The 19,697-nt window shown below is 54.8% G+C and overlaps 1 protein-coding gene across 1 annotated transcript; it reads right to left on the reverse strand.

Moving 5' to 3' along the window:
* Window positions 1-545: 545 nt before the first annotated feature.
* On the reverse strand, window positions 546-17,016 carry LOC133348212 (P2X purinoceptor 5-like). Its single transcript, XM_061560935.1, has 11 exons — window positions 17,004-17,016; window positions 15,839-15,910; window positions 10,083-10,158; window positions 8,498-8,591; window positions 7,749-7,829; window positions 6,734-6,875; window positions 4,283-4,398; window positions 3,810-3,903; window positions 2,784-2,849; window positions 1,902-1,979; window positions 546-1,382 (listed from the first exon to the last, which is right to left on the reverse strand). The coding sequence occupies exons 1-11, from the start codon at window positions 17,013-17,015 to the stop codon at window positions 1,266-1,268; spliced, it is 948 nt and encodes a 315-aa protein (XP_061416919.1). The 5' UTR covers window position 17,016; the 3' UTR covers window positions 546-1,265.
* Window positions 17,017-19,697: the final 2,681 nt, after the last annotated feature.

Here is a 19,697-nt window from a genome sequence, read left to right on the forward strand (position 1 = left end):
AAGTGCATAGCTCCAGTGGCTTCCTAATATCGGAAGGAAGAGCCTTCCAGACGGCCGCAGAGTACATGGAGCGGTGTGTGTACATGAACACTGGAGAGACAAAGGCTGCCGGGCGCGGCACTCGCCACCTACCCACGCCCATAGTGTGCCGTTCCGGCCTTAACAGGTGCTCGCGAACAGCTCTTGCCCCTACAGCCTGTGAAGGCTATGCCTGCGGAGCTTCGTCTAAAGTAGAAACATTAAAGTAGAAACATTACAGCCTTGATAAGGTTTGGTGGACAGGACGAGGGGGGGGGGGGCACTGGGCCTTCGTCAAAGGCGAGATTACATTGGGAACTAAGCAGCTCGTCGTACAGCGAACAGCGAACAGGAACGGAACAGCGCGAGTGACACACGTGGACTGCACGGACGTCGCTGACAGTTGGCGACTACAACCCCCCCACACACCCCCCCCCCCCTGCGAGCCCCCCCCCCCCCCAGGATTTTGACACGGGAAAGCCCCCCCACCCTGCCCTCTACACCCCCCCCGCCCCCACTTCCCCCAGTGTAGAGTAGAGCCGCCCGTTCTATACGACTGCCACGTATGCATGTTGCACTTTTTTTCGCACCGTACGTAGCAAAACCGCGCTAATGCGAGGCAACGTCGGGTTTGTGGATGTGGCTGGGAATGTAATCGCGGGATGGGGGTAGACAATTTGGAGGTTTGGAGTAGAACGTGGCGGGAAGAGGAGGAGGACGCGATGGGTGGGACGCGTGGTCGTGATGGGTGGAGGGCGGGGTAATGTAACTCGTAGGCTGTGAATAGAGCGTGGCCACAGAGCGTTGTAGACATCAGGATGAGGGAGTTACCATGGGAGGAAGAGACACGTGGTGTGCAGGGTGGAGGAGGAGGAAGGCGGGTCACCGTGACTGGCACTCAGAGGTCGGCCATCAATGGGAAGCACTCAAGCCAGACACTGGTGATGGTGATGGCGATGATGGTGATGAAGGTGATGATGATGAGGCCATAAGAGCTGACACCGTTGGCCCGGTGTCACCTTCGCCACGAATTCGAGATCTGGTAGAAGGAGGCTGATGTGGGGTGACATTGACGGCACCGGTCGTGTTGACCTATTGACCTTTGACGGCGTTTCAATTCTCTGCTCTTTAACCGCAATCGCCCAATTCGCCCGGTCCACGACTCGGCACCCTGCGGCCATCTCCTCTCGTACGGATGAAGAACCGGTCCGGTCCGGAGGCCGGCCCGGAGGCCGGTGCGGCCCTCCTCACAGCATTGAGTCGTCCGTGGAGAACCCGTTGGAGAGCGCGTCCGCTTTTCCGCCAGCGAGCTCCCGCGACGGCAGCGACGAGAGTTCGGCCCTGGGCGCCGTGCCCTCGTTCACCTGCGTGGCGCACGTGCGCCGGCACAAAGCGACGTTAGCTCGACGAGGTGGCCTTAAACCTCGCCGTATTTAATCCTGGAGGTATGCCCCCCCCCCCTTCCTCCTCCTCCCTCGAGCCCGCTGTAATTCACTTCCGCCCCTCCCCCCCTCTCGGCACGCGCGGCGAAACGTCGGACGTCGTGCCCGGCACCTTGCGGCACGACCCGGAAAAAGGCGAACCGGGGGAGAGCCGCCGTGGGGCAGCGCGACCGCCTCGAGGTTCAAGTTCATTTATTAGGTATAGCCCTGTGAGCCATTCGGCTCTTGAATCGGGTGCAACCGCAACAAACAAAAAACAAAAACATGAACAAAAAACATCTTAAAGTGAATATGTGACTGAGTGCAAACAGAAAATCCAAGAAAAGACAGTAAAATATTGCAGAAAAAGCACTGTACACAAAAATGTGCAAAAATCCCAGTGGAATGCAAGTCAAACAACGACGACCCCCCCCCGAGGGACGCATGCGGAGCGCCGCTCACCTCCTCGAACTTGCTCATGCGGTAGATGTTGCGTCTCCTCATGGTGTTCAGCAGCAGCCAATCACAAATCACCGAGGCCTGCACGCGCACGCGGATAGTCCAAACCGCCGTCGTAGTCATCATCAGCGCCACGGTGGCTAGGAGATGTTGGCTACCTCGCCCGGTATACAGGAGGTCGTGGGTCCGATCCCGACCCTGACGCCTGCTGCTGTATATTTGGAGTTTGCGTGTTCTGGATTTTTCTCCGGGTCGTCCGGTTTTTTCTCCTCCACATTTAGAATCAACATCACGTGTTTAGAGTGTTTGGCCGCGAAACATTTCCACGTGATAAGCCGCTTCGTTGAGATGTCGTTTGTGGCCAGGACACTTCTGAAAAAAGCGTTATATGGCTCAGTCGGCCTTACCTGGTAAAATCTAAAAAGTTTCGTTTATAGTTTACTATCACCACTACCACCACCACCACCATCATCTTTCATTATCGATTCTGGAACCATCATGCAATATCGATTCGTCACCATTCAATGCCGATTCGTAATTTTCCGTGATGATCATGAGGTATGGCCTTGGCACAGGAAGGCCGTCATCCAGCTGTGGATAGTCCGGGCTGGTGATATCACTGGGCACGTTTCTTAACCCCCCCCCCCCACCTTGCTATGTCCACAGAGCAGTCTAAATGGGTACCACCAGTCGATCGGCAGAGTCACGCGTGACGGTGGTGGGGTAAAGTGTGGCTACTCCCACCGCTTCCCAAGACGTCCTGGCCATCGTAGATATGATGATGAGGCCAAAAATACCATTCTCGGGTGGACTCCATTCCACCCTTCCACCTGCACTTGCAGGGCTGCGCCTTAACCGCAGCGCGGCGGTGCTGTCAGAACTCACCACCCCGACAGAGGTCAGAGCAGCGGCGAGGTTGATGATGGTGGGGATGATGTAGAATTTGCGCGCCTGGGGGGGGGGGGGGCATGGAGGGGGGTACAGGGGGGCGAGAGAGGAACACATTTAGGGCGCCGTGCTGGTGAGATGTTATCTCCCTCGCCAGGTGTGCACGAGGTCGTGGGTTCCATGCCGGCTCTGACGGCCTCTCTATATGTGGAGTTCGTGTCTCTCTCTCTCTCCCCGTGGTCACGTCGATTTTTCTCCGGGTCCTCCGGTTTTTCCCCCTCCACATTTAGAATCAACATCACGCGTTTAGAATATTTGGCTGATATAAACTTCAACATGGTAAGCCACTTCGTTGAGCTATCATTTGCGATTTCCAGGTCGCTTCTGAAAAAAGAGCTGCATAGCTCAGTTTGGCCTTAACTGGTAAAATAAAATATATATATAGTTTAAAAAAAAAGTAAATTAGGGGCAGGGTTATGATGAAGATTATATTCCATGTTGCGAGGTACAGGCCGGGACACAGAGCCACGGGCATGGAGCTACATGATGAGAGATGACGGCCTCTTACAGCCGAACGTACGACGGCATCGCCACCTGCGGCCCGAGCTGCGGAAATGGTGATTTTTTTTTTTCAGAAAGTTTGGCACAAGACAAGGGAATATGGGGAAATTTTTTTACGAAATGTGCAGTGTGCACCTACGGGCTATCTGCCCATGGGTCGTGATGATGATGAAGATGTCGATGATTCGTGGGCGGGAGACAGAGCGTGGGCGAATGCGCGTGGGTTGGAGCCGGCAAGGGAGACGTGAGTGCGAGAGAGTAGGTAGGGTAACGCGTGATGCAAGATGGGGGAGAAATATGACGGGGTGGGAGACGTTGGTAGAGGGAGAGAGACGGGGGGGGGAGGTATGACTGCCGCGGTGGGAGAACGCATGGATTGGAACGATGGGATCAGGGAGAGAGAGAGAGACGGGGTGTGGGAGATGGTGGGGTGGGAGCAGGGCGAGTGGGAGCCGCGCACACCTCGCCGGAGACGACGATGTCCACGCGGATGCCGTACGCCTTGACGAGCGTGCGCGCCTCAACGCCGCCGGGGAGCACGTGGTAGCGCGCGTACCTGCACCACGCGGCACCGGCGTCCCCGCACCCACAGATGTTGCACAAGATTTGCATGTAATTTGCATGTAATTTTCATGTCGTCATCATCGTCGTCTATTCAATCTGCAATTTCAAGTTAAATCTAAAAACGTACCTTTTTAAACTTGTATCGTGTTATTACGCTGTGGTTAATGTAAACATGATTCCTTGTTAAAAGGTTTCAGTTTTGTGGCCAGAAAAAAGGGGGAAAAAAACTATTATTATATTTTGGTACTGGCAAAGGAGGCCTCATGATGTTAAAGGATGTGGTTGTGTTTCGAAAGGAGGGGGGAACGGAGGAAGGGAGGGGATCGGAGAGGGGGATGGGATGGGATGAGATGGGAGGGGAGGGAGGGCACCTGAAGTTGTAGCCCGCCCCGTTGTCGAGGCGTCTGAATGAGTACATGGGGTTGCAGGAGTCCGCGCCGCGATCCAGGTCGCACGTCCAGCTGATTAGAACTCCCAGCACCCCGCCCTGCAGAAGCACCGCGCCCAGAACACACCACACACACAACACACACACACACCACACACACACACACCACACACACACACCACATACACCACACACACACACACCACACACACACACCACACACACATACAACACATACACCACACACAGACCACACATACAACACACACACCACACACACACAACACACACAACACACACACAGGTTAGACGTTCGGGTCAAAAAGGTCACCGCGGTCAATGCCACACGAGTCGAGTGTGAACTGCGCACCTCCGATTAGCACGGTTGGCTAAGTACGGTGCTAAAGAAGTTCAACATACATACATACATACGCACATACGAACTCGAGTTTGCCGTGCCGGCAGCGCGTGGTCTACCCACGGTGTTTTCTCGACTCAGAATCAGAATCTTGATTCCGGCAGCAGGAGGAGAAATCCGATGAGCTATGAAGCTTTTTTTTTCAGAGATGTCCCAGGTCAGCACGTGGGCCGTGAGCCCGTGGCTATGCGGCTCGAATTCTCTGGAGCCGATTTCACTTCGTGGGGCTGGCCGGCTGGCCTGGGTTCCGCAGCTCGGAAGTCAGGCGGAGTGGAAATATCATCATCATCAGACTCTTTATTTATCCTGGAGAAATCCGATGAGCTATTAAGCTCTTTTTTCACAGGTGTCCCAGCAGGGGCGGGTAAATGATTTACGACGGCAAACAAAACAACAACAACAACAACAACCGATATGAGTACATAATAGAGAAACGGTAGGCAAGTCACTCAAAATAAATACAAAAAACATAGGTAACGTATATATAAGTACCAAAATGCATTAGTGCGTACACTCCTGACGAGTGTTCAACGCTAAATACAAGCTTTGGCAAAGCAGCAAAAACACCAAGATCAGTGCCAAGGCCACGCGAAAACAACGACGCAGTTCCTCAATAAAATCGCGCATTACAATTGTTTACGCGGGTAATTAACAGAATTCCGTCAACAGCCACCAGGTGTCGTGGGGCTATTTCAGTCTTTCTCAGGAGATCTGTCGCTGGTGTTGACACCACGCGGACGAAATCCTCACAGCCGTGGAGAGGCGCGGGCTCTGGTTTCGGGTGGACTCGAGTCAATGGCCAGGGATGGGGCACTGCGTTGAGAAACAAATGCATTGTGTGTGCGTGCGTGTGCGTGCGCGTTGAACTTCTTCCGCGCCGTACGTAGCCAACGGCGCTAACCGAAGGCGCGGGCGAGGGACAACAAGCCAACACGCGCGAAAGAAAGCAGTTCTCAAGAAATGAGTTGTCAGCCGAGATGATTTCCACGTGCGGGCTTTCCTAATATCGGAAGGAAGAATCAGAATCAGAAAATGCGTTGAGACTGGCTTTGAAGCTCTGTTCCACAGATCTCCATTCCAGACAGCCGCCGATGCGCATCTGAAAGCGCTGCGATGGCATTGCCATGAAACCACAAAAAATGTTCTACCGGTTCAAGATATTTTTTAAATGTGGTGCAAGGCAATGAATTATAACGAGGGTCACCCCCTTTGTTTGTGTACCGCTGTGTGCGTAAACAGCGATGTTGTTTCGAACGCTCTGGCAGTCGGCGATGGAATGAACGCGGCCTCTCGTGACCGATTGAGCAGCTGGACACATTTACGGCGCCGCCAAACGATTCGGGCAATTTCCCTTCCCAGCTTCTGATGTGGTTCAGTGGCCCGAAGCTTTTATTGGGAACAAAAAATCGTCACGAACGCGCTCGCATTTGGCAAGTTAACACTAACACGGCGCGCGAGATACACGCATGTGTGACTGTGTGTGTCTGTGTGTGGGGAGCGGTAGTGTAGTGGTTAGCGCGCTGCGCTACGAACCCGGCGACCCGAGTCTGATTCCAACTCACGATCAATAATAACGGTGAACATATGAATCGGACCTGAGCCTCCCTTAGGTCGACTCAGCCTTAAATTGGTGCCTGGTGCCGGTGCGTAAACATCAGCACTGGGGAAACAAAGGCGGCCGGGATTGGTGTTGGCCACCCCATCCCACCCCCGTGTGCTGAACCGGCTAACAGCACTTACCCCAACCGTCTGAAGGCTATCCTTTGTCCTTCGCATGTTCACATGTTTGTCTCTGCACGTGCGTTTGTGTGTGTGTGCGATTGTGTAAGTTGGAGCGGAGACTCAGCGGGTCGTGCACCGCACTACGAAGCCTACGGAACCTGAGTTCGATTCCAAGCCAAAGACTACCATCAGTGACAAGTCGTATCAGCACCGGGCCTAGTAAATGAGTACTCTGTACGTGTGCGTCCCCGCGTGTGCGTGTGTGTGTATGTGGGCGCGCGCTGGGGACTGTACCTTTTTAGAGAACTTCTGGTAGGTGAGGCCAGCCCTCTTCAACATGTCACCCAGGCGGAAGATGGGGCAGTAGTTGTTGTGCCGGGCGTCGTGCTTGCACGACTGGAGGTAGGTCTTGGGCATGTTATCTCGCAGGTTGCCCCTGCACCCCAGCCGACAGCGCGGGGATCAGGGAGGGTGGGAGCACCCACACTCTACAACACCACATGCAACCTGCCCCCCCCCCCCCCCGATGTAACCATTGTGCACGAGTTCTCATCTCAACGTTGTTCTGTGACCTCAGTCCGGACCAAGCGTCGTGGTGTTTTGGTCGCTGGGGTTGGTGACGTTTCTGGCGACTGGAACGCGGAAGATCCTCCACCCCCTCCTCGCTAACAGCACTTGCTCCGACCGTCTGTGAAGGCCATACATGGGGCCTGCGTCTTTGTCTTGTGTGTACGCATGGGTTTGACCACGATGGGACCTTGGCCTGGTTGTGAACTCATTGCCCCTCAAGGTCAATAGGTCAGGGGGTTTTATTGATCGAACAACAGCAGCAGCAGCAGCTGATGCCGTAAATGCATCGTGCATGCAAATGCGTCGCGTACGGTAAGGGCATTGCTCGCGCGATGAAGTTCGGAAAAGGGACGCGAGTGAGCCACATGTGGAGAGTTGGGTTGGAGTCAAGCACTCGGATTAGAGGCCGCGTCGGAGAATGCGGGGGGTGTTGTCGTTCTCGAGGCTATGGGGTGGCCATTCTACGGATAACGCGAACGCCTGCGTCAGATTTCGCTCGCCTCCTCGCATAGCCCGACGGGTACCCTCCGGGTCGCTCCGCTTCGCCTCCCACACGCAGCCCAACACTCATTTATCCATCCCAGTCAGGACTTTATTTTGGATCCCGACCGCATGTATGTAAGTTGAACTTCTTTCGCACCGTACGCAGCCAACCGTGCTAATCGGAAGTGCAGGGGAAGGACAACCAACTGAACACGAAGAGGCAGATCAGCACTGGACAGCTCCGACGGGAACTCACTTGGAGAAGTTGAACTTGGGGAAGCGAATGTTGTTCTTGATGAAGATGGTGAAGTTCTCGGCCTCAGCCAAGAGGGTGTACCTGTGTGCAGGTGGTAGTGGGGGGGAAGAAGGGAGAGGGCGAGGGGAGAGATAATTAAATCGTTGGGGGGGGGGGGGTCACGTGATCTGGCTCATTGAATGAAGCCGCAAATCAAAAAGGAAAGCGCCTCAATGCTTGTAGCCACACAATGAGACCAACAATATTTACACATTCAGGGTGCTTCAAAAAGGTGTTAACACGTCTATGGGACTATCGTTGTTAATGGAAAGAGAACGGTTAATACATTGTAACGTGATAACAAATGTGATGTTAACAGCTTTAAAAAGTCAAAGAGCCTTCACTTGTTCGCCATCATTGTCAACGCGTGCCTGGAATCTTCTCCAGGTGGTCTTCAGAGCCCGGAGACGGCACATTTATTGTGGTATTGTTGCAAATTCTCAGAAGTGTTAAAAACAATTTGAAGCACCCTGTATATGAATCGTTACATTTCCATTAGATACACATCTAGAAAAAAATATATTTACTTTAATGTTGTGTGCATCGATACAGTAATCGTGTATGTGTATACATTAATACATGTCATTTTGTAACGACTTCGCGTGCGCGCAATGGGCTCCTAGGCTTCCGCGGATTTCTGGGGATTCCGCGGATTTCTGGGGATTCCGCGGATTTCTGGGGATTCCGCGGATTTCTCTGCGCGCCCATACTTGGCGTTGCGTCCCTCGGACTCCACGGGGCACCAGGCGAACACCTCACACGTGCCCTGCCCCCTGTTGCCCGAGCAGCGGCCCGTCTTCACTCCTGGGGCAGGGGGGGGGGGCAGGGGGGGGGGCAAGGCAGGGCAGGGGGGGGCAGGGCAGGGGGGAGCAGGGCAGGTGGTTATCCATAACAGAGTTTTTTGGGGGTTATATCGCGTAAATATATTAAAATGTGTCATTAAAGCCCGCCACATACCGACACAGCCAACTTGTAAGGGTTTTCACGTAAACAGAACATGCCAATTCGTCACTAGTATAGCACTAATCGGTGTGTTGGAGAGCCAAGCCACAACATTTACAATCTGAGTACGACGTTTCACCAGTAATTACAACTAGCTTCATCAGGCGACAGACATATTTGTGGAGTACACCTGTGTCGTTCCTTACATAGAGGCGTAGATGTGGTAACCACACTTCTGCGCTCTTGCGCAAAGTGGTTATGTGGGCAGTTGAGTGGATGGGTAGATGGCTGGGTAAGTGAGTCAACAAGGGAGTGGGTTGGTGGCTGGGTGGATCAGTGGGTCGGTGTGGGTGAGTGGGTTCGTTAGTTGAATTAATGGTTAGGTGGATGGGTGGGTGCGTGTGTGAGCAGGTGGGTGACTGGTTTAAAATTCGGTGGGTCGGCGTGAAATGTGAATGTGGGTTGTAAGTCGGTATGTGGATGGGTATGCGTGTGGATGGGACGTTCAGTGGGCATGGGTGTGGGCGGGTAGATATTAGGTGGCTGGATGTGGATGGGTGTATTGTGTTGGTGGCTGGTATGGTAGGTTGCAGGGCAGAGAGGTGGGTAAATATTAACATAGGTAGGTCGACATTGAAGTGTATGTATTGGTATACTGTACTGTATATATGTATAGATAGCTGGATGGTGTGGTGGTATCGGTGTGGACAATAGTGAGAGGTTTACGTTCATCTATACTTTTTGTAAATAAGCAGGATGAGTCGTATTTGCGACGAGGACGCTTAGTTGGCAATGCCCCGAGCCATGCCTGCCTGGCCATGCCCCTGCCATGCCCCGAGCCATGCCTGCCTGGCCATGCCCCTGCCATGCCCCGAGCCATGCCTGCCTGGCCATGCCCCTGCCATGCCCCGAGCCATGCCCCCAGCCATGCCCCGAGCCATGCCTGCCTGGCCATGCCTCTAGCCATGCCCCCAGCCATACCCCCCTTGCCATGCCCCGAGCCATGCCTGCCTGGCCATGCCCCTGCCATGCCCCGAGCCATGCCTGCCTGGCCATGCCTCTAGCCATGCCCCCAGCCATACCCCCCTTGCCATGCCCCGAGCCATGCCTGCCTGGCCATGCCCCTGCCATGCCCCGAGCCATGCCCCCAGCCATGCCCCGAGCCATGCCTGCCTGGCCATGCCTCTAGCCATGCCCCCAGCCATACCCCCCTTGCCATGCCCCGAGCCATGCCCCCAGCCATACCCCGAGCCATGCCCCGAGCCATGCCCCCAGCCATACCCCGAGCCATGCCCCCAGCCATGCCCCTAACCATGCCCCTAACCATGCCCCCAGCCATGCCCCCAGCCATACCATTGTAGAGTTGGTCTCGTTCCCCTGGTCGGCAGCTGGTGTCGTTGGAACATGGCGCCGTGGGAGTGTCGGGGTCCTGTCCACAAACAACACACAAAGACAAAGACCCCCCGTATAGCCTTAACACACGTTTTGGGGCAAGTTCGGTTAGCGTGCACCTCTGAACAGCGGGCACATCACACGTGGGGGTTGGTGGCCACCACGCATGTCCGGTCGTCTTTGTATCCCCAGTGCTAATGTGTACACGCCACACCAGGTACTCATTTAGGGTTGAGTCGACCTAGCGCGGTGGGGGGGAGGGGGTGGTGGGCAGCTACACGCCCGATCGCCTTTCTCTTCCTAAGTGCTGCTGTTTCCACGTCTCACCAGGGACTCGTTTAAGGCCGAGTCTACCTAGGGGATTGTAGATATCGCCCGGGGTGTTTTTTAATGTAGAAAGCTACTCCACGGAGTGTGGAGGTGGGTGGGGGGCGTGCGGGGGGGGGAAGGGGTGTGGTTCGTCGTACGCTGCGCTCTAAAGCCGGGACCGCCTCGGTTGGATTCGGGGCCACGGCTCACACAGTGGGTCCAGGGCGGGCACAAGACCAACGAGCCGAAACGAAGCCGTCAGCTCTGCCAGAGAGTCAAGTGTATATTACAGGGTGATTTAAAAAAAAAAAGGTTCACACTTATATGGGACTATCGTTTTTAATGGGAAAAGAACGGATAATACTACACTGTAACATGATAACACATGTAATGTTAATAAGCTTCAAAAAGTCTCCGCGTGTTCGCCATCGTTGTCAACGCGTGGCCTGGAATCTTCTCCAGGTGGTCTGCAAAGCCCGGAGGCAGCACGTTTCTCGTGGCATCGTTACAAATTCTCAGAAGTCTCAACATGTTTGTGAAGTTCCCCGCATGTATAAAAGTGTGCAACTATATTGACAGATGTCGGAACAGCACGGGAGACGTTCATACTGGTAGGAACCACCTGGTTCCACCAGCCCACAGGGGATTATTGTGTCCGTCGTGCATCCAAAAATGGGAGGGGTGGTGCTGGGTGGAGAGGGGAGGGTGGGGAGGGGCTGGGTGGGGAGGGTGGGGAGGGTTAGGTGGGGAGGGTGGGGAGGGGCTGGGTGGGGAGGGTGTGGCTGGGTGGGGGGTGGGAGGGGTGGGGCTGGGCTGGGCTGGGTGGGGAGGGGCTGGTCACCCCGTTGTGCCCTTATAAAACTCAACGTTTAACCTACTCACGCCGGCTTGTGCCCGCCCTCACAGTCGGGCATATTTGCGGAATACACCACGCCGCCGTTGACCCTGGCCATTGACCGAGCAACCCAACGTTCCTACCAGCTCCCTCCGCAGGAATGTGTTTATTCTTTGCAGCCACTGTGATAGTAGCGCGTGCTACGTTATGCCCCGTCGATAGTGCCGCGTGTGATAAATGAAAAGAGACACTTGGGAGTCAAGCGTACGTCTGATGCGGGAGCCTCGAGCCGAGATTGTGAGGAGGGTCCTGCAACGGAGATCGCCTGGCCAACGCCATTTACCTCCGACCGAAGCAATCTCGCCAAATTCTCGGAAGCTAACCCGGATCTGAACCCGGTTATGACTCGGATGACGCACTCGTGTTTGCCCGGCGCGGGCTGCGGGGTCGACACTTCGCTGGCGATACGGCGATGGATTGTTGAATCCATCTGTGCGGAGCGTTACGTGCTGCTCCGTCGCATGCGCGGTGGAGGTTTTCTCTCGACCCGAAGCCAATTCTCCATCGATTTTGCCCGAGTAAATAAAATATTTATAAATATTCTAATGAATAATAAACAGTCACAGAGAGTTTTAAGAAAAAAAAAATGTCACAGGACTCCCGTTGCATTTGGGATGTTTGGCCAATTTAGGGTGGCATGGTGGATAGGTGAGAGGAGAGGTGGGTGGATAGGTGAGAGGAGAGGTGGGTGGGTATGAATGTGGCGGACAGATTTTTAAGTCGCTTAAAGGCACTCCGACCACCGTATCAGCATCCAGCCACCCTCCTTAGCCAGCCAGCCAGCTACCCATACGCATACCAACTCAGCCACTTAAATATACGTGATTACAAAGAAAAAGACCCCCCCGTATAGGCTTGACAGACTTTTGGGGCAAGTGCTGTTAGCGAGTAGCACCTATGATGGCCGGCACAGTACAAAAACGACTCATTCTGGTCTCTAGATTTATAACCTGGTTATTTAAAAAAATATATAAACATAAACCTCTCACTATTACCCACACCCCTACCACCAAACCATCCAGCTATCTATACATATATACAGGACAGTATACCAAAACATCCACTTAAATGTCGGCATACTTACGTTAATATTCACCAACCTCTCTGCCCTGCAACCTACCTAGCCAGCCACCATGATTACCTCCGCCACGTTCACACCCACCCCACCTGGCCTCCCACCTTAACACCCAACCACCAACCCACCCACCAACGCACCCACCATACCACCCACAAACAGTGCACCAAACATCCCACCCAACCAAAGCAACAGGACGTCTGCGCAAACAAAAAAACCCCCAACAGTCTCGAGACCGAGTGAGAAGTCTTTGGGTCTTTCGGTAGCGCCACGTGGACAGAAAAAAAATAACCAAAAATATCGACGTTTCGATCGCAACACAAGCGGTCGTCTTCAGGAAAAGGGGGTATTTTTTTACGTCTACGTGGCTTTACCGAAAGATCAAAAGAATATGAATTCCTACATTCACGAAAGCTTTAAGTCAAGATTTAACCGAGTGAGTGTTTTGTATAATACTATTATTATGATCACGATGATGAATTATATTTTACTCTACTCGCGCACAACAGACGAGCATTAATGAATTCCCCCTGGTGCGATTGAGTGGCTGCAGGGAAGTCACGCGGCGTCGGATATGCGATCCGCCTCGCGTCGTAAGTTTGCACACACGGACTAACAGCAACACCAACACAGGGCGGGGGTAGGGTGGTGGTGGGGGGGGGGTCGTTCAGGTGCCCCCCCTCTACCCCAACTTCCTCGCTGGGGGGGTATCGGGTGCAGGTAAACAGACCCCGCAAATTGGCCCGTAACGAATAGCGTCCCCCCCGTATCAGCCCGGCAGACGCCACGCGCGCGCGATATCGGAGGCATTGGAATTCACGAACGCGATTGATTGCTCAGTGAGAGGTTTTAAACGGCGTTAGCATCGACAGTTCCATCATTGTAACCCCCGCCCCCCTCCACCACGCCCTGTTCCCCATCCCACTGATCCCCCTAATCCCTGGACAGCCCCCCCCCATCCCATCATCATCACATCTTTCTCCCCAGGACGACTTCCTCGCGTAATTGCCACCCTCCACCCTAATCCTCCTCCTTCGCTCTGAATCCTCTCTCCCGAACCATCTCGACCGCTCACGCACGCCACCCCCCCTCCCCCCAGGGCGCTTCCCCTCGCTAATTGCCTTCCCTAAGCCGAGCCCTGTTCCTTGCAGTCGTTACGGACGGGAGCCAGAGGCGTGCTGGGTCACAATCGGTGCTCGCGGGAGCGATGTAAACAGCGCAGTCGTCGCTTAAGTCAGCGTCGTTAACCGTGACGTCAACGACACCACCATCATCATCATCGCAACAACCACCACCATCATCATCACAACCACCACCATCATCACTATCATCACAACCACCATCATCATCATCACAACCACCATCATCATCACAAGCACCATCATCACAACCACCACCATCATCATCATCATCACCGCTACCGTCACCTCTAAAAGACAAAGATTCCCCGTCTGGACTTTAACTGACTTTTTATGGCACCTAAGTGGGTGGGGTGGCTAGCACCACGCCCGGCCGCCTTTGTCTCCCTCGCGGCGATGATTACACACAGCACCATGTACTCATTGAGGCTGAGTCGACACAGGGGAGGCCCAAGACCGGTTCAGATAATCGTGACTGGAGTTGGCCATCAGCGGTAATCGAACTCGGGTCGCTGGGTTCGTAGCGCAGCGTAGCGCTAACCGCTACACTGCTCCTCCCCACCGTCACCTCCACCATCATCATCATCACCCATACTACCACGACCATCACCTCGACCACCATCATCACCCACCCAACGCGACCCGTCACCTGCACCACCATCATCACCCATACGACCACTACTACCACCACCATCACACCATCGCCGCACCCCCCATTCCCATCACCACCATCACATATACCACCACTGCCACCATCGTCACCCCCAACACACCGCGCCCACTCGCCCCACCATTCCAGAGGCCGCTGGTGTAAACACAATGCGCTGCTAGATCGAGTGTTAGATAGTGCGCAAGGAATGCGCACTCGCACGCACCGCAGCTTCGCGGAAGGGTCCTCGCTCTCGACTCCTGCGTCACCGTCGCATCTGTTATCCATCGCGCCGACCGTCAAACGATTTTGACGGCGGGCGGTGGCCGTGCTGCGCGTGGCTGACTCGAGTCCAGCGCTGCGGAGGCAGCTGCGAGGGGGTGGTGCATCACGCTGCGGCTGTTCCGTGACTCCCTTTGCTATCAGTCGGCGAGCGACCAGGAAGAGCCATAACGCTGGCTCGCCGGGCGTGACAGTGTGCATGTGCAGTTGAACTTCTTTCGCACCGTACGTGGCCAACAGGTGCTAATCGGAGGTGCAGTCCGGGACAGCAAATGCGGACTCCATCCGTTACATCTTCGCACGCGTGGGTGTTGTTCTTTTTCCCCTTCTTCTGGGTCCTCTCGTTTAATCCCGCGTGTGAACGCTCATTCATTTGGCCGTTAACACTTTAATGCGTAGAGGACCGCAGAGCTCGCAGGGGAAGTTGGCACCAGCTAAACCACGTGGCTGTTGCTGTTGCTCCCTTTCCCCCGCTCCTCTGTGGTTAGGAGATGTTAACTACCTCGCCTGGTAAACACGAGGTCGTGCGTTCGATCCCGACCATGACACCTGCTGCTGTATATTTGGAGTTTGCATGCCTCTCTCTCTCTCCGTGGTCACGTGGATTTTCTCCGGGTCCTCTGGTTGTTCCCTCCACATTTAGAATGAACATCACGCGTTTAGAGTATTCGGCTGCTATAAAGTCCCACACGATGATAAGCCACTTCGTTGAGCTATCATTTGTGACGGCCAGGTCGCTTCGGGAAAAAAGAGCTGCAATAGCTCAGTGTGGGCCTTACCTGGTGACATCAAAACAAACTCAGGTCGCCTATAGGTCACAGCACGATGCGTGAACCACTGCACCACCGCTCCCACCTCCCATTCTATTCCCCAACGTATTTCCCGTTAATATTGCACGTACGAATAGCTGAACGTAAATCATCCGTCTACGAGAGCGAGGCGAACGCTGTGCGGCGGCGGCGGCGTGTAACAATGAGACATCGTGATTACGGGCGGATTCCGTCGATGATTTTGTTGGAACTCGACGGCGGTGGTTTTGATATTCGCGGATGTCCGTACGGTGCGGAGCTGTCGCGAAAGCGTCATGCCCCACAGGCAGGTATAGTCAATCTTCCAGTAGGGGTGGAGAGTGGCAATGATGTGGTCATTGTGTTTTATTTTGATCTAATTTGCGAGTAATAACGGTCAGATTTGGCACAATGTTGCAACGAGACACTGGCAAGTCTATGATCTCTATGCGAGTCTATGGATCTCTATGCGAGTCTATGGATCTCTCTCACCTCGGAGCACACTCCTCACTCGAACGGGGGCACACTCCTCACTCACCACTCCTCACTCACCACTCCTCACTCACCACTCCTCACTCACCTCGGGACACACTCCGAGCGACTGCATGGGCGTCTCGAGCACGTTGGTGATGATCACGAAGCTGTCCGTGCCCTGCGCAGCGGGGGGGGGGCGGGGGCATTGGAGAGATATTGGGGAGCATGAGGGGGGGGGCGTGGGGGGTAATGCGGGGGACATGGGGGGGGACATGGGGGGGAGAGATTGGGGAACAAAGGCGGACATGGGGGGTAGGGCATGGGGGGACATGGGTGGCCACAGGGGACATTGTGAGACACGGGGGATACGGGGGGATTCAGTAACAACTGCGCGATTGGTTGTATACTGTGAATCTTAAACATATATTTTAAGTTTGTATTGTTGAAATTTGGATTTTGTTACATCTCATCTCATCTAATTTCATATTTATAGAACACCTTCACTGACACGTCACCTGTCCACTGACGTCAACTGTCCACAACACCCCCTCCACCTGTCCACTCACCTGTAAACTCACCTCACCATCTCTGCCACCTCCTCACAACCACCTCTCACTGCCCACACACTACCTTCCATCTGTCCACTCACCGTAACCCTCACCTCACCCGTTTCACTCACCCCACTTCTCTGCCACCCGATCACAACCACCTCCCACCTGCCCACCACCCCCCTCCACCTTGTCCACACACCTGTAACCCTCACCTCACCTTCTCTGCCACCCCATCACACACAACCTCTCACCTGCCCACACACCCTCCACCTTGTCCACACACCTGTAACCCTCACCCTCACCTTCTCTGCCACCCCATCACAACCACCTCCCACCTGCCACACACACCTGTAACCCTCACCTCACCTTCTCTGCCACCCCATCACAACCACCTCTCACCTGCCACACACCCCCTCCACCTTGTCCACACACCTTAACCTCACCTCACCTCTCTGCCACCCCATCACAACCACGCTCCACCCTTGTCCACACACCTGTAAACTCACCTCACCTTCTCTGCCACCCCATCACAACCACCTCCACCTTGTCCACACACCCTGTAACCCTCACCTCACTTCTCTGCCACCCCATCACAACCACCTCCACCTTGTCCACACACCTGTAACCCTCACCTTCTCTGCCACCCCATCACAACCACCTCCACCTTGTCCACACACCTGTAACCCTCACCTCACCTGCGTGTGCACCGCCACCGCTCACCTGTGGGGGCATCACGTACCGCCACGTCCCACACGCGCGCCCTCAAGTCGCTACCGTTGGTCGCAGTGACCCCCTTGACCTTTGAGATGACGGAAACCTCCTTCACCCCCTCGGCGTCTGGTAGGCCTTCTCGGTCAGAAAACACCAGCTGGAAGTGGCGGGGAGACACAACGGGGGCGTCACACAATGGGGCCTGCTTGAGCTACTTGGTATATCGTGTGCAGCATAACAGACCACACCGGGTCTCATTAAAACAACTGTTTAAAATTAAAATTTTATCAGCAATATAGTTTATGGAGGTTTTAAGTGACTCTCCGTCGCCAAGTCTGACGCGATTCGAGGGTTTACGCAGTCTACTGAGACTTGCTAAAAAAGGTCAATATTGAACGTTGATTTGCGTTCCGTCGAATCGAGGAGCCGTTCGACCAAGTCTCGCGCACGAGGAGTCAAATGTTGCCTTTGTGAACACGGAGCCAGCCAGTGGTCGTCAGGCAGACTGCGAAGCTTCTTCGTGTTCAGCCGCTCGTAACAACAACGTTCCTCCAACCCGACTGCTTCGACATCACGAGAACTGATGTCGACTCGCACCAACACCACCCCGCAGGATTTTCTGACTGGGATTACGATTCGCGGGATAATAAATAAATCAACATTGCGAACATTTACGTTTTTTTTCTTTTGCCGCACACCACCGGTATACAGCCAAGACGTTCTCATGCAAAGGTGGGAGGGGAAAAGTGGTCCATGGTTTTCACGCGCTGAGCTAGGCGCAGCCCCGCAACAACTTGCTCACGTCGCTGCTGGCGGAAGGGGGCCTCGACACGAGGAGGTTCTAGAGGGGGGTTTGTGTTGTTTATCAGGTCAGGCCCGCTGAGCTACACAGATATCTTTCCGAAGCGACCTGTCAATAACAAATGATAGCTCTACGAAGTGGCTCATCATCATCATCACGTGGAAAATGCACAACAACCAAATACTAGAAACGCGCGAAGATCATTCTTAAATGTGGAGGGGGGAAAAAAACGGAGGCACCCGAAGAAGAATAAAAAAAACGCGACCACGGGTAGAGACAGAGACGCGCAGACTCCAAATGTACAACAGGCGTTAGGGTCGGGATCGAACTCACGACCTCCTGTATAACAGGCGAGGAAGTGAACATCTCCTAGCCACCGTGGCGTCCACGGTGGGGTATGGGATGGGGGGTGCAGAAAGGGGATGAGGAGATGGGGCATATGAGAACGAGTGGACGTAGTCGAGGTGCGTAGACTGGGGGGGGGGGGGGGGCGGGGGGCACAGACTGGTTCACGTACACGGGTTTTCGTGTGTATGGAGTTACCTGCCCTCGCTCCCTGCCCCAACCACTGCCCCCCCTCTCCCTGCCCCTCTCCCTACCCATACCGCTGCCCTCTGTCAGACCATACTCCGACCCTCTCCTTCTCTCTGTCCTCTCTCTGCGACCTCTCCCTGCCCCACTGCTGCCCTCCCTCGATCCCCACATCCCTGCCCAATACCCCAACCCCATACCCTAGCCCGACACCCTAACCCATACCCCTGCCCCATACCCCTGCCCCATACCCCCTAACCCCATACCCTACTCCATACCCTTGCCCCATACCCCAGTCCCATACCCCTGGCCCCATACCCCTGCCCCATACCCCCTAACCCCATACCCAGCCCCATACCCCTGCCCCATACCCCAGCCCCATACCCCTACCTCATACCCCTGCCCCATACCCCCTAACCCCATACCCCCTAACCCCATACCCCAGCCCCATACCCCACCCCATAGCCCCTAACCCCATACCCTGCCCCATAGCCCAGCCCCATAGCCCCTAACCCCATAGCCCCTAACCCCATAGCCCAGTCCGTGGCCACGCTCACCCGACGAAGTAGGTGAGGATGAGAGCCTGCGCCCCGCGGTAGACGACCCCCAGCTTGCGGCTCTTCACCACCATGGTCTTGGGCGTCTCGTAGTCAAAGAACCCGGACCACATCTCGCGGCAGAAGCCCGCGGTTCCCGCGCGAGAGCCCATGGTCCCGAGGCTGCTGAGATGATTTCACTGCCGCTGCCGCTGCTGCCACCAGCGCCGCCGCCGATCTCGGGCGAGCTGAGTCCGCTGAGTCAGCTGAGTGAGAGGAGTGAGCTGAGTGAGGGGGGTGAGAGGAAGCTTTCTATGCTGGCATGGTCGGAGCGAGCGCTTTCATTCTATCAAGGTCTGACCACCCACCCCCACACCACTAATGTCCCCCCACCCACGCGTCAACTCATCCCCCCACTGGATCATCCCTCTGCTCCCAGACTCATCACTCCTCCAGCCACCCTGCCCCTCCCAACCCTAGACTCATCGATCCTCAACGAATAATTCGCCGATTAATAATCACCCACCACCTCTCCATCACCCACCGACCATCACCCCACCACCTCTCCATCACTGACCTCCTCCATCATCTGACACCTCACCACCTGTACTTGATCGGCGGGTAGGGCAGATTTACCGAAATACGCTTAACTCGACTGAACGCCACATATTAACCCGTAAAAAAAAAAACTAAGTTAAATCGTAAACCCGGTAAAATGTTTACGTTCTGTACATTTGTTTGCTTGTTGTTGTTATTGAATACATTCCACGGGCCGCAATGAGACGAGGGAGTCTCGGATTTGCGGTGCTGCCGATGCAGGGTCGGGGCCAGCCC

The sequence above is a fragment of the Lethenteron reissneri genome, chromosome 27 (genome assembly GCF_015708825.2).
Source record: "Lethenteron reissneri isolate LAM-NWPU_2019-01 chromosome 27, ASM1570882v1, whole genome shotgun sequence".
NCBI lineage: Eukaryota > Metazoa > Chordata > Hyperoartia > Petromyzontiformes > Petromyzontidae > Lethenteron > Lethenteron reissneri.

What these genes read in the sequence shown, in the direction of transcription:
- LOC133348212 (XM_061560935.1), bottom strand. An exon ending in CGCTCGGAGTGTGTCCCGAG is followed by an intron (nt 10,159 to 15,838) that starts GTGAGTGAGGAG and finishes GTTTGTGGACAG; the next exon opens with GACCCCGACACTCCCACGGC. An exon ending in TCCGAGGGACGCAACGCCAA is followed by an intron (nt 7,830 to 8,497) that starts GTATGGGCGCGC and finishes ACCTGCACACAG; the next exon opens with GTACACCCTCTTGGCTGAGG.